Source organism: Ursus arctos, unplaced genomic scaffold (genome assembly GCF_023065955.2).
Source record: "Ursus arctos isolate Adak ecotype North America unplaced genomic scaffold, UrsArc2.0 scaffold_13, whole genome shotgun sequence".
NCBI lineage: Eukaryota > Metazoa > Chordata > Mammalia > Carnivora > Ursidae > Ursus > Ursus arctos.
The window spans coordinates 49,504,195-49,519,927 of NW_026622797.1; the positions used below are offsets into that span (position 1 = coordinate 49,504,195).

Here is a 15,733-nt window from a genome sequence, read left to right on the forward strand (position 1 = left end):
AAATTACCCCCAAACTTAGGGCCTTAAAGCAACCATTTTCTTATGCTCATGGAATCTATATGGGAACACCTGACCTCTCTCTGCTCTGATGTCTGAGGCCTCAGATAGGCACAACTTGACAACTTGGAGCTGGAATCATCTAGAGGCTTCTTCCCTCACATGTGTGGATGGCAGTGGGGCCTCAGCTGGGGCTGCTGGCCAGGACACCTCCCTGTGGCCCCTCCGTGTGACCTGGGCTTCCTCACAGCATGGCTGCTCAGGGCTCCACAGGCGAGGGTCTCACCTCCCAAGCAGAGCTGCGTGACCTTTTGAGACGACTGCCAGAACCCACATCATGCTACTGTCACCAGTCTCCAGCCTGCCCAGACTCAAGGAGAGGGGCCATAGTCCCCACCTGTCTGAGAAGCCTGCCACAGTCCCATTGTAGGGAGAGCATGTGGGATGGAGGACATTGTTGTGACCATCTTTGGAAGCTGTAACCTGCCACAGCCCCTATAGGACCCTCCAAGGTCTACTCTTGTTTCTCCACCATCTTTTCCTAGTGTGGGTGGGAGGGTGGGGGGGTGCAAAAGAGGACTTCTCTTTTTTTTTTTTTTAATCCTTGAACATTTTGGTGATTCTAATAGTCTTCTCTTTCCTCCTGTCTCTGGCTTGTGGAAATCAAGATAGACGTGCTCCTCTTGGGGGTGCCTGGGTGGCTCAGTCGGTTAAGCATCTGCCTTTGGCTCAGATCGTGATCCCGGGGATCGAGTCCCTGCTCAGCGTGGAGTCTGCTTCTCCCCCTGCTTGTGTGCGCGCTTTCTATCTCTGTCTCTGTCAAATAAATAAACAAAAACTGCATGGTGTTTTGTTTTGTTTTTCAAATAAATAAAACATAAAAAAAAAAAATGCTCCTCTTGTTTCCTTTGTTGTCAATGGCTGCTGTCCTTAAATGGCCTGGTGGGAACCATCAGGGGTATCTTCCCAGATACTCTCCCACCACAAGGAAAATAACAAGGATCCCAGAGACTTGTTAGAATTAAAGTGAGAACATATACAAAACCCTAGCAACACACGTGAACTTGAACCTGTCTGCCCTTCCTCTGTAGACACAGCCTCATGCAGGGCATGGCCCTTCAGCGGAGCTGCTGTTGCTAAGCAGGGTTGACTTGAGGAGAGTGAATTAATATAAACTTGGGCTTGATGGTAGAGATTCATAAGCAGTCCTTTAAGAGCATCTGGAGAGGGAAATGCTATTTCCTCAGGCCCTTTATGGCTCTAAACTGCCTCTCCGGCTCTCAGAGTCCATTCCACTCACCGGCCTCGCAGAGCCCCGAGAGTCACCCTGGCAGCTCCTCATTTCAGACTAGACCGTCTGAGCGAGCTGCCGAGGAAGCCCACTTTGGGGGGCATTTGGCCGGGCTTAGTGGTGAGTGGTGCTTTTTCAAATTCAATGTCTGGGTCCCCAAAGAGTGGAGTCCTCAAAACACTGCAGCCTGGGAAGTTACCCCTAAATACCGCCGCCGAGGACAGTAGGGGTAGGAATATACGCTGCCCCTGCTGGCAAGGGGTCAACTGTCCCCTCGGCAAGCGGTCAACCCGCTAGACGGATGCAGCCCCTGGCGCTGTTCGAGCAGGGCTCCTGCCTTGAAAAATGTCGTGGATACTCTGTTGCCTGCAGTGACAAAGAATCTGTTCATATCCCCTCTGCCCTTTCTTCAGAAAAATGGGAGGAAAGTCAAACTCTCATAATGAAAACAATTTTTCAAGAAAATGTGTGGAGAAATTGCTTTGTCATGTATGGCAAAGGGAAAGTTTGCCTAAATCCTTTGATTGGGTGAGCGGTTACCCTCTCCCAGCAAGGAAGAGGCATGAAATAGGCTCAGACCGGGTTTTTGTTACTGATGTTGGAAGCAGAAAATGGGACACCTTGGCTTCTCTGTCGTGCGGCTACAATGCCACAATTCTCAACTGATGTGATCGCAGCATCCTTTCTAACACCAAAATCTTTGGCCATCTATGTGAAGCTGTTGAAAGGCGACAACCCAGGCAAAACCAGTCACCAACCTTTGCAACACGAACCTGACCACAACAGCACAGTGACTGTCTGATGCTACGGTCACTTTCTGCGCCGTTTGGCTGTTTGGACAGAGTGGGTGCTGCCTGGGCTGCCTCTCAAGCGCTCTGGGGCCACGCTGTCCTGCGGTCCCGAAGGCGGAGTCCTCTCCGGGCAGGGGTTTCGGCTATGCTCCACGCCTTTCTCGCCTCTTACCTCTGCAGCGATGATACCCACTCCGCGTCACCAGGGTCCTATCGGCCCAGCTCACCTGCTGTCTGATGACGCGGCCCTGCTGTGCAAACACTCAGTGGTTGTTAAATGAGTTCTAGGCACCGAGGACAACCTGATAGCACGTTTGTGAAGGGATTCCTGCCCAAATGGATAATGTGTCCACACAAGCCTTGTTTGATGTATTATTAATCTCTACCTAACCAGCAAAATCCTGCTGGCCTGGGTGCCCTCCCACGTGCTCTCCCCTGATGCCCTGTACTCACAAGACATCACCATGTTTGCCATTTATGCAGCTATAAGTACCCTTTCCTCACCTGTCTTCCCTATCAAACCACAGACTCCTTGAGGAAAGGCATGTTTTGCTTGCCATTGTATTTCCAATCTCTGGCAAGTGGCCTCGCATGTAACGGGTGTTCTGGTCTAATCCTGTAATTAATGGTCCTACTGGTCCTACTGAGCTGCATTTTCCTTTTAGCAACTGGCAGACACACCTGGGGAGACCTGGTCCCTAATTCTACAGGCTCTCTATGCTTGCACCGATTCTAGCATAGAGCAGATGCACCCCCCACTCCCCTCCAAAAAAGTTTGGTGAATGAATTAGCTGGAGGTGGGTTTAAGCCGAGGAGTAAATGGATGCAGTTATTCAGCTGAGCAGCCATCTTCTCATAGTCTTTGGGGACCTCGGTTGGAAGAGGGTGGGAGGGTGGGGACCTCTTAAGATAGGAAGAGTCACAGAGAAGGCTGTGGCTACGTGGTGGGGGGTGGGAAGGGTCAGTGCCTGGAAATGTTAACCTCAGAAGCCCCCACAATGCTCATTTCTGGAGGTGTGTCTGGAGGTGGAGATTTGGGGCTCACTACTAAGGCTGCGGGGGTTACTCAGGGCTCCAGGTTTGTCTAGTTGGGCTCCCTCCCCCGTACTGGGGCTCCCATCTGCCAGCTCTGGGCACCATGGCTCCACCGTCCTGCAGTGTTGTCCCCACCCCGTGAGGCTGGGGGGAACTGTCCGTTCCAGATGAGCCCCAGAGCCCACTGTTTTCCAACAGAGGAAGGAAGCCCTCCTGCAGATTTTTCCGCAGTGAACATCTGCCCCACTGCAAGTTCCGCACGCTCTTTCTAACGCGTTTCCCGAAGAAAGAGAGAGCTGACGTTGGCGGCTCCCAAAGCGCCAATCAGAAAGTCTTCTCATGCGGAGGAGCGCACACCTAGAGTTTTCAAATATGTAGGCATTTTTAAATTTGAAACTCACCTCAGGGCATTATCACACACACAGTAACTGCTTCATAAACCGGTTTCACTCAAAACCCACAGCGTTGACATGTACTAAAGGGGAGGGTCAGAAAACCAGGGCAACCAAGAGCCCTGAGTCCGCTCTCCGCGGAGCCCCAGGCTGCATATCTGACAGACCAGGTGCTCTGGCTCCTCTAACAATGAGAAGTTTCTAGTCAGTGCTGGGCCTCAAACTACAATCTGAGATCAGCCCGTGGCCACACACCTGGCACCCCGGAAGTACTTAAAAATGTTCGTTGAACTGGAAGGTAGACCCTCCCATTCAATCAGATTCCTGTTGCTAAAAAGGGAACCCAAAATATAACTTTTTTCTTTTTTTTTCACTTTTTTAAAATTTAAATTCAAATAGCCAGCAGATAGTACATCATTGGTTTCCGATGCAGAGTTCAGTATTCATCAGTTGCATGTCACACCCAGGGCTCATCACATCATTTTTAAACGACCTAAGGATTTTCACATAGAGGGTTTTTCTGGGTGCCAGGTGAGCTTATCCACAGCCTTCACAGCATGACTTTTTAAAATGAAAACCAAACGGTCTCTTTGACGTGTTAAGGAAAGCATACCCTGGCGGGGCGCTCTGCCCGCTCACTGGCATGTGGGACTCTAAGCTCAGCCTGCCATAGGAAGCCCCTCGGTCCTGCTGGCCTCCCTCAGTTATTCGGTTCCCGGCTTGCCCTGCCCCCACCCCCAATAAAGAGAAGCCCCACCCCCTTTTTTTTCATAAGCATGTGTCATCCCCAGGAGATGGAATCCTGATATTTGCTGAGGTTAAGGGCTTATCCCATCTGTTCCCCTCTCCCAGAGCAGCTCTTGGCAGAGACGGCCCAAGGGGTGGACTGCATCCCAGAGACCAGAAAACATCCCGCCCCCTCCTTACCTGCGTGCCTTAAGCTGAGGGAAAGTCTTGGGGTCATTTGCTCTGAACTTGGGGTCATTGCCCTGACTTCCTGTGGTTCTGGAAGGTGCTACATGTCTGGTCAGAGAGGCAGTCTCAGCTGTCCTTCATAGCGCTGTGGCCAAGGAGGATGGTCCCAACTGTGCAGCGAGGCTACAGAGAGGCAGGGCTGCTGCCACCCCCTGGCACTGTGGAAACCAGCTGTCCTAAGGCTCTAACCTAAGGTGTCTGTCCCTGTCACTGTGTCAGACTTTGGGGCTCATGTATGTAACCCAGATACAACTTGACGACCAGTCTCAGGGTGATGTCACATTTTTTAAAAAAGATTTTATTTATTTATCAGAGAGACAGATCACAAGGGGGGGGGCAGGCAGAAGGAGAAGCAGGCTCCCTGCTAAGCAGGGAGCCCGACATGGGGCTCAATCCCAGGACCCTGAGATCATGACCTGAGCCGAATGCAGATGCTTAACCGACTGAGCCACCCAAGCGTCCCTCAGTGTGATGTCACATTTAAAAAAGTTGTCCGGATATATCTTTTGTAAAATATGTTTATATAAAAAACAGATACACAAACACACTTATAGCCTAGGGAAATTCCTTCTCAAACCCATTTCTTGACAATCCTTTTAAGACTTTTCTCTCACTCTCAATCTTAGCCTTCCTTCTCTGTACTACACTCCCCCCCCCCCCCCCCCCCCCCCGGTGAAGACTTCTCTTGCCATTATGTGCGTCCCGTCTGCTTCCCCACCGGACCTCACTGCTCACGCACTCTGTGCCCCCAGCACATGTATCATCTTCCTCTGATGATTTTCCTAGTGAGAATTGCCGCTCTGGAACTGGAGTGAGTAAACACGCTCCACTTTGCTATATGCAGATGGATAAAGCCAACCAACCACGCCCTCCTGCCAGGGCAGGTTGCCTTCTCATCTAGTTCAGGCTACCCTTTCAAGCCCATAATATTTTTCCCAAATCCCAGTCTCTCTCTGTGCTTCTTTTAGCAAATATTTTCTAATCCAGAAAGGAGCCTGGGAATCTTGCATGGATGAAAGAAACATTCTAGGCCCTGCTTTTGTTGGATATATATCCCCTTGCTACACAAGGGCACTGCCAGTTGGCAGCAGTTTAGTGACATTCATGGGCAATGTGTCTGAGTCAGGACCCCCTCCTCAGCACCTTGTGTGTTAATACTATTGTCAGAAACTTTACTGAGATCAGCTGCTTCACCTCTCACCGCCTCCCATTGTACTTCTCATCTCTAAATCAGAGCGGAACTAGGTTCAGAGCTACAGAGGATTGCCTCATCTTTACAGATGTCTCAGACTTTCAGCAAAGTATTTCCCAGCTGTAGACTCTCAGATGGCCTTGAGTTTCCTAGTAATAATACTGGCATTTAAAGTGCTTGTTACAGGCCAGGAATTCTTCTAAACTCTTTGAATGAAATGTCTCATGCAATCTTTCTGGTAAACCCAGTGAGGTTCACACTATTCTGAAAGTCATCCTATGCCATGTAATAGAAACAGAAAACGAGGCCCACAGAAGTTGAATATCGCTTAAAGTCCTTGTTCACTAAGCGCAAGACCAGGGATTTGAACCCAGGATCTCTGACATGAAATCCTATTCTAGGTACACTGTCTCAGAGCAGTAATCACACCTTTTGAAAGTCATCAGCCACCTAATGGCTGAGCCTGGGCCGATAACATACCCTGAAATTCTAGCATGCCAGCACCCCTACCTTTCTACTTTGTATTACAATTATTCCCTTCTGGTTTTCTTCCCTGCTCAACGAAACCACAAGCTCCTGAGGACAGCGATGTTCCTAGGTCTTACTCCCTGCCTGGATACAGTCATGGGTACTTAGTAAAGGGTGCAGAACTCTGTTTAGCAGTGACTGTGGTAGCCATGCAGCTACACCATTCAGATCTACCTTCAAGAATCTGCCATCCGGCTGTGAGGAGTGCGGTTGGCTGACAACCCCAAGCTGCATTTGCAGAGTGTTGGAACTGAGACTGTGCTCTTTGCAGACCGCCCCCAGCCCATGACTGGTAATAAAGTCTAGTCACCTCTTTTCAACATGGGGCTCCTTTACTGGGGAGGTCACGATCTCCCCAGTAGAGGTCTTACCTGCCAGAGCCAGGAGGCCGCGATTGCTGCAATGACCAATAAAGTGGGACCAGCAGCTCAGGGGCTCGCCCCACAAGGTGAAGGTGAGAAAGCACGACATCCCTGGGGGTGGGAATAAATGGGTAGCCAGCAAGCCTGCTACTTAGCAAGCAGAGAGAAGGAGCAGGAGGCTGAGGATACCCCAATAAAAAAGGCCGCAGTAAAAATAAAGAGTCACAATGCCTTGCTCAGTTCCCAGACCTGAGCAATTTCCGATGGGGTGCCCATTGACCAAGGAAGGGGCTGCGTCGGCAGAGAAAAGGACGCTGCTCCAGGGGGCGAGTGTACTCCATGGCCGTTCGTCCTGACTTTCCTCCACGTCACCTACGCCCACTGACTTGAGTAACTAGACCCTGGGAGAGGGAATGACCTGGACCTCTCAATGCGTCTTACACGAGGAGCTGCGTTGACACTGATACCTGGAGAGGGAGAGTGTCATTGTGTCCCCAGGTTAGAGTGAGTGGCCCCTCACAGAGGCCAGGTAAGAAATGGAGACCAGGCTATAGTCCAGCTCACCATGGACCCACTGGATCTGCAGTGGCCACCTTCCCAGATGTCAGGCGTGTCACTGGAACTGACGTACTTGGCAGTTGGAGTTATCTCCACACTGGATCCTTGGACCGACTACGGGGTAAGAATTCCCAGAGTAAGCATGGCCGAGTGGAAACTCTTGAAATGGCTCCCCCGCTCCATGGGCCAAGCTCGTGAATCCAAAATACCGCACCCCAGGGCATGAAGTGGAGATTAGTGCCACTATTAAAGAATAGTTAGTAGTCTCCTATCGTCCTGGATTGGTCCTGGCCCCCTGGACTACACAAAGCCCCTGGGTGAGTTCGAGTGCAGGACGTTTCCACTGACAGCCAGGTCTGACTCAGATCCAGGGGAGCCTTTTCGCTGTGGCTGCCAAACCCTGCAAGTTTTGTTTAAAAAAATAATAAACTCGCCTTAATAAGCACGTAAAATGGAGATCGTTAATGCAGGTAGTAATTTGAGTGTCCTGACTTGACCGTTTTTTTTCAATGAGGAAGACTCTCAGAAGATGTGTAGAGACATTTAGTTCTATTATCCCAAAGATTTCATAAGGAAAAGAAAAATAGATTTTTACACAACCTTAATTAACCTAAAATGATGATTAGAAACGTCATATACTTCCATTTACTAAATGGTTTCTGTGAACAAGCTGACCTGCGAATTTCTGTCTCTGAAGAGACAAAATTAAATGTTTTATTGAACTGAATTAAAGATGACTTCATAATTAGGGAAGAGAGATTCATAAAGGCTTTTATCACACGTGATTTGCCAACATGTGGCATCTTTTCTCAATATGATTTTCCAGAGGTATTAGACTTCATTGAGGCAATGCCAAACTTAACAAAATTGTTATCCATATCTTATGGAAAAACCCAGACCTTTATAGTTCACCTAGAAGAGGAAAATTACACTATAATTCTCCATAGTTCAGTGAATAGTTAAAAAAAAGCACATTAGTATAATCTCTAGTATACCTTCCCCTGCTAAAAAGCCATCAAAAGTAAAGACATAGGGTATTTTATATATATATAATTTTATATTTTATATTTTATATTATATTTATATATAATTTATAATATAGTTATATATTTTATATTATATATATAATTTATAATTAAGAATTTTCAACTTTGTCAGTACAGTATTTAATGTTACAATGACCTAATCCAACAAAATTAGGATTCAGCACTGGCTGATTGTTTTAGATGTGATAAATAAAAGCAAAATCTATAGTCACATAAATGTCTTTTCTCCAGAAGGACAAGGCTTATGTCTGTAGGTAGCACGCCCCTGGTGGTAGCAGATAAAGACCCATGCAACAGGTTGGGGAGTAGGCTTTAAAGGAAGAGGCACTCAAATCTCCCTTGGACGGCTTTTGAAGCGGGAATGAATGAACATTGTTTTAATGGGTTAGACACTCAAAGGCAAGAGGATGATTCAAGTCTCCTGCTGGTCCTGACCCTCCACAGTGTCATACAGTTGCCAGAGTCACCCTGAAGCATTCACTCCACAGCGTGTTCTGAGTGCCAGCAAGAGGGGCTCTGGGCTGGGAGACGCAGAGGAGGGTGGCTTGGCTCTGCTGTCCCAGGGCTCAGGCTTCTTGGGGAGACAGACACCTAACACACTCTGCAGAACAGTGTGGTACATGCTTTAAGAAGCCAGGATGCCGTGAATACCCAGAGGAGAATGTGTCCAACTGAGGCACTCTCCTCAAGCCTGTCAGTGGGTCCCACCTGTCCCAAAGTGGTTACTCAAAGCCTGTAATCTCTTAGCATATTAGTCCTCAAAATGTGGCTCACGGATGCATGGGAGTTCCTCAGACTCGTTCGGGCAGTCAGCTAGGTCAAACTATTTTCATAACGATACTAAGATACTATTTGCTTTTCTTACTGTGTTGACATTGGCGCGGAGGGTACAAAAGCAATGGGGAGAAAACTGTCGGAGCTTGAGCATGAATCAAAGCAGTAGTAGTCCCCTCTGCCTCACCGCCTTCCACGAACAGCCAGCTTCACTTACGAATGTCCCTGAGAAAGCAGTAAAAATGATTTGTATTAAATCTCCACCCTTGAGTATAGTCTTTGGAAATATTGTGCGATGATAGGGGCAGGGCACCTAAGCGTTTCGGCTCATACCCAAGTATCGCGGCTGCCTTGAGGAATATTGCAGTGGTTTGAGTGGGGAGCTAAATGAGCCACTCTTTCCAAGGAAGACCATTTTGACTTGGCAGAAGGACTGTCAGACAAACTTATCAGGCTTGGCTATTTGGCAGCCACTTTTCTTGAAAATGAATAAAATCAGCCTGTCATTACATCAAAACCCGGCTCTATTTGTTGCCAATGATAACATGTGAGATTTCAAGCAAACATTAGGATTTTGGAAATTCTTTGTGCTTGGCTCCTTCTCAACGCTTAAAGCTGGCTCTACATGACCATGACAACATTTGGAAGATTCGCCTCTCTCAGTCAACCAGTTTTTTCCAAATGACCAGTGCGTAATGCTACAAGATGAAGCTTGGGTAAAAGATCCATTGTAAGTATAAGATATACCAATTTTAATGTCACAGACCATGAAAAGTTTATTGATATAGTTTTGGATTTCACAATGCAACTAACCTTTAAGAAACTACCACTTACTGAATTTCAGTATTGTAAGAAAAAATACCCACGATAATCCAGAAGAACTATTATTAAAATACTCCTCCATTTCTCAACTTTGTATCTATGTGAAGATGGATTTTCTTCATATGTTTTAACCAAAACAACATATTAAAACAGACTGAATGCAGAAGATATGAGAACCCAGCTGTCTTCCATTAAGCCAAGCCAGATGTTAAAAAGATTTGAAAATGTGAAACAATGCTAATCTTCATTACATTTTTTTGGGGGGGGGAGTTATTTTTCATAAAAAATGTTATTTCTGTTGACACGTGATGGGTTTATTATTTTTTGTTTTGGAAAGGTTCTTTTTCATTAAAAATACACTGTTAAGGTGGGATGGTTTTATCATTGCTGTTTTTAATGAATTAATACATATTTAAGAGTTACCAGTTTCTGGGGTGCCTGGGTGGTACCATTGATCAAGCATCCAACTCTTGGTTTAGCTCAGGTTGTGATCTCAGGGTGGTGAGATCGAGCCCTACGTTGGGCTCCACACTCAGTGTGGAGTCTGCTTGAGTTTCTCTCTCCCTCTGTCCCTCCTGCTCATGTTCTCTCTCTCCCTCTCTTACTCTCAAATAAATAAATAAATCTTGAAAAAAAAAGAGTTAATCAGTTTCTGAATGTGGTCAATACTGATGATAAGACCCATATAAACAAAAGCTCTTTGGAGGTCTTCAATCATTTTTAAAATTGTAATGGGGTTCTGAGAGCAAAAAGTTTGAGAACCACCACATTAGCCTATCAGGCCCTTCACATTCTCACCTGACCTATTTTTCCAACCTTTTCCCTGACCTTTCCCTTCCCGCCACCTTCCCCTCCTTCCACCACCATCCCTCTGCCCAGCAATGCCAAATGACTTTCTGGCCCCCCACTAGGCTGCACTCTCCTTGTTCTTATTGTTCTTTTGAATGCTGTCTCAGCTATCCTTCCTTGTCAGGTTTCTACTCATTCTCTTAACATCAAGTTCAGTAAAAATTCCCCTCATCACCGTACAGAGCTGGTTACCCCTCCGCAGGGCCCCAGGGGCTTAGTGCAGAGCAGTGATCTTGAGAAATCATTTTGTATGAGATTGTTTACACATCTGTCTTTCCCTCTGTGCTGCAGGCTCCTCGGGGCAAGGAACACTTCTTCACCCTTAACGCATTAAACTCCAGCAGCTAGCCTGGCTTCGAGCACACTGCTGACGCCCAACAAATTCAAGAAGAAAGGGAGCAGAGGAGCAGACTTTCACCTCACTCTCCTGCCCTGACCTGACGACTCTGGGTCAGAGGGAGGGATCGTACTGGGAGGTGTGGTGAGGCACTCCTCAGAAGAGGGCCTATGTAGCACACACTCGAACCCTAGCTGCCCAGCACATACACGAACCTTTTTCCTTCCCCAATATACTTTCAGAAATGTCTTCTAACAGAAGCCAGAGATCCCTACACACAGATTAAAGCATGTACTCCCTCCCCAGAGGAAATCATCCAGAATCCTACCCATCTTTAGTCACCAGAGATGATGTCATGACACCACTCTTCCCTGACCGCTGGATCTTTGGGATGCCCCTGTCTTAGATATTCTGCCACCTTGGGACGAGATGGTCAATTTTATTCATCAGCCCTAATCACCTCTGAAGTACAATGACTGAAGGGTGAGGAGAGGGACAAGGGAAGAGAAGAAAACTCTGTATTTAAATTATAATTCCCATTGTAAAAGGAAAAATGATGGTTATTTGGGGGAGTGCTGGAATGATATACCTTTCAGCAGCAGAAAATGCAGATGGTGGCACTTTCCTTGTCTCTGTAACTAACCTTGTGGCAACAGGATTTGTGATCCTGGTTTGGTCAGCCAAGCCATGTTTCTCTTTGATCAGCATCTTGACTGCTGCCTGGTTTAGCAAATCCTATTTCCTAGTCCTTTTTTTTCTCTATAGATTATACCAGTGGTTTAGTTTTGTGATTTTCTTTATGAAAAGTCTTCTTCAATTATGGATGCTCTAGTTTTCACTTGCTGGTTGGATGGCGATTACATTAGGAGTCCACTCGGATGAATGTACTGAAGAAATGAACCCATAAAATATTTTGTGTGTGGGTAGCAAGAGTTAAATGGTAGCTTACTGTTCTTTATTAGTAAATGGCCCTCCAGCTTCTGAAAATGAAAAGGGGACTCAAGAGTCTATTGAAGAAAGCTGCTCATGTGCACACAGAAAGAGAAAGCTGACCTCTGCTAGAGCACGTCAGAACACGTGCAGTTTCCAGAGTAATCTATCACCTCTTCCAAAGGGAGCGAATTAAGCCTCAATAAGGAAATAAAATAGATCATTTTTCTTTCAATAAAGGATTCATTTAACCATAATAATAATCAGTTAGCTCTATTTTTTGTCAGGCAGGAGAGATTCTGAGAGGTGGTACGGATCTCAGCAGAACAAATAAAAAATGCCAGGGGGGCAGACCAGAAAAAGGGAATGCATGCATCTTTAAACTGATTTGAAAAGAGCAAAACGTGCTTTGCAAGAAAAGCGTGTTTGGGATAATAGGCCAACTTTGCCCTCTCTGACTACTCTAAGCAATTTATCCTGACCAGCCAGCCCCAATGGCACGTGCAAGGACAACGGGGAGGCACATGGTTTCTCAAAAGGAGAAAACACTTCTGGACTCAGCAGCTGATAAATTCTAGGAAAATTCATGGAGTTGGGGAAAAAAGCTTTACTGTGAAACATACAAGATACAGGATGATTTCTGAACTCTCTACCTGCAGAAACCCAACAAAGTTGGAATCTCATCTTCAAGTGGCAACTAATTTATCCACATATAAGAATAAAATTGATTTAAATTCTGACAAGAGTTGTTTTTCTATGGAGAAATGGAAGTCACATAAAATAATTTCAATTTGGATCCACAACATCTAAACTTCAATTCTTCTGAGGACAGGTCACAGTCATATGGATTTTGCATCACGACCACAGAATGATTTTTCATGCCCCGTCATTTGTGCCGTAGATGCTTCTAGCCTTCTCAACAGCATGGCAGCAGCACGTAAGCTGGAAGAGCTCAACCAGGACTGAAGCATCTCTCAGTTTCCCAAAATAAGACATGGCTTCTTCTGTTGTGGTGTGTAGATTTATACAAAGTGGCTTTAAGAAAGCATGTCCCCCACCATCACACACACACTCCTAAGAAGTTCGCACTGAATTGTGGTGTGCGTGTTTTTACTTTGCTCTTAGGTATGATAACATGGTCAACAAAATTTTATTTCATAGAATGTCGTCATTGTTTGCTGATATTTCAATTTGTGATCTCCTGTGTTTCACGGTACATTCATATTGCTTGGTCTAAAGAGTTAAAATCGACAATGCCGAGCTGACGTAGGAAGGCTTCTCTGCCTTCAGTGACAATGGCACGGTGAGAGTGGAGACATGGTCTTGCTCTGAGATGATGCTCGGCGCCAGGTGAGCAAATGGTGGCGACTATGCATTATCGGGGATCTTATCAAGCAAACATTTACTGCATATTTGCTTTGGGACAGACACCATGTCCGATGCTTTATAGGTATTCTCTTATTTCTCTCAACCACCCTCTATACTAGATGAGAAAATTGAGGCTTAGAAATTACTTGTAAGTGACAAGGGTCACAGCTCATGCTCTTAACCAGTGCGTGTTTCTTCTCTTTGGGTCTAAAAAGTAGAGCAGCCTCTATACTTTCTTTCACATTAGCTTTTTAGTGTTTTTATATGTACGTTCACATCATTTACATGCTCCGTGAGGTCAATAACCTCTTTCTAGAGATTAAATGTTATATCTACTTTGGTATCAACTTGTGCTTCCCTGTACAGAGAAAGAGGAGTAATCTGAATTAATGACAAAATAGTTCAGATACCATCTTTGCTATGTCAAAATAATGTTAATTTGTTATGTTAAAAACCATGTTAATCATGTTTAAGCCACTGCCTTATACTGAGAACACTGTCTACGTCGCCACCTCACCAACTACCACCACAGCACCATGGCAACTACCCATTTTCTGAGCATCATTTATGCGCCAGGAATCGAGGCTACGTGTTTCACATACATTCCCTCTAAACTTCACAACACACCGATAAAGGAGGCACTGTGAGCCTTACTTCACAGCTAAAGAAGGTTAGGAAAGAAGACCTGGGTTCTAGATCTTCACAAAGACTTCATTCCCGTCATAAGGAGGTAGACCTCCGAAAAGCCGTATTAAAAATAAATTAAAAAAAATGAAGATCAGGGTTTGATCTATCTCTTGACACTTTCCTAGCAATTTGAGATAATTTTTTGACTTGGGAAGACTTGGGAGAGATCCCACATGCAGTAGAGCAAGTTAGATAACGCCATCACAAATTTTCTCTCCCCTGTTGTCATTCTCTAATCCTGGTCCTATGATGACATCAATTAAAAAAAGGTCTGCTAATTAGAGGCTTTTTACCTGCAGTGTAGAACCTTCCACAGAATTCCAGCTTCTCAGGGTTGGAGACACCTTAAAGGTCATTTAGGCAGTTAGTCAGTTTTCCCTCTCTCATTAGATAGCATGGTGTTCTTCTCTATTTTATTTAGAAGGGAGGACTGAGACAACTTATTAAAAAAAGCACAGGCATAATGAGATCACATCATTTGTGTCAAACTATCAGAAAATGCAGGAAGTTGTCCATGTTTCGTGTGACTCTACAGAGAGCAAACCATGTGTACGTGACGAGTCAACCCTGACTGGACACCAAATGTCAAATCAGGTAACACAACCGCACACCAGAAAAGTTATGCGGGGTAACACATTTTTAATGTCTTATTTTGATGTAACTTCGTATTTATAGAAAAACTGTAAGAACTGTTCAAAAAAACACCCATTTACTCTTTCCCAGATCTACTGATTATTGGTATTTTGCTCCATTTGTTCTTTTTTCCTCACTGCAGAGCACTTTGTTGACATCTTGTCCCTTTATACATAAATATTTCAGCGTTTATGTCCCAAGAACAAGAGTTTTCAAAGTGATACATTTTTTATCAAACCACAAAGTTAACATAAAATCAGAATAAATTAAAAAAATACATTAACTACAAAGAAAAATACTCTGACTTCATTTTGCCCAAGAGAGGGGTTTTTTGGCCTGTTTTGCTTACTGTGATACTCCCAGACTCTACCATAGTGCTTGTGCACACAGCAGGGGCTCGACAATACCTATTAATTTCTTAATTATGGCGTGATACTATACTGACTGCATTTTTAAAAAGATTTTATTTACTTATCTTAAAGAGAGATAGAGATTGCAAGCAGGGGGATGAGCAGAGAGAGAGAGAGAGAGAATCTCAAGTAGACTCTGCACTGAGCATGAAGCCCAACATGAGTCAAGAGATCATGACCTGAGCCGAAATCAAGAGTCAGACGCTCAAGGGACTGAGCCACCCAGGTGCCCCTACTGACTACATTTCTAAGCAAAGTATTTCTAAAATAAAGCATAGGCAATAACAGCAATATATTCAAATCATTTCTTTATTTCCTATAATTTATAGTTCCCCAGTTACAAAAAGGAAAAACTTTCAGATGTAAAGGACTCCTAGGAAATTCAATTTTTAAGATGAGACAAAACAGATTACAGTGTTAAGCAAATTCATGGGTGGACCTGTTCTCTTCACAGGTAGCGGTTCCTGATGTATTCTCGGTACATGGAAGTGTCTTCTCTTCCAAGGGGCTGCATGATACCTTGACTGGCCTGGATGTGGGCTTGGAAGATCTCTGTAGATTTTCTGTCTACTCTTGGAGGCTGAACTTCATAGATGTTGTCTTGTGAGAAAGCAGAGATAGGTGTTCTATAAAAGAGAAGAGAAGACAAGGCTACATTGAAGAAAACAAAGTGAAGGACCCACAGGGAGCTATGGTCTCAAAGCATTCGAGAGCCATGGACCTTGACCATGCAGACTTAATAGCAGTAAGTGGGGG

The 15,733-nt window shown here is 45.2% G+C and overlaps 1 protein-coding gene across 2 annotated transcripts in view; it reads right to left on the reverse strand.

Annotated features, from left to right (window-relative positions):
• Positions 1-15,268: 15,268 nt before the first annotated feature.
• FIG4 (FIG4 phosphoinositide 5-phosphatase) overlaps positions 15,269-15,733 on the reverse strand; it is a 122,848-nt gene continuing 122,383 nt past the window's right edge. Inside the window, exon 23 of one of the 2 annotated variants that reach the window (XM_026511651.4) lies at positions 15,269-15,603. In XM_026511651.4, the coding sequence (XP_026367436.1) occupies positions 15,426-15,603 (178 nt within the window). In that variant the 3' untranslated portion in view covers positions 15,269-15,425. The remainder of the gene's footprint in view (positions 15,604-15,733) is intronic. The other variant, XM_044388823.3, reaches the window with a different exon arrangement.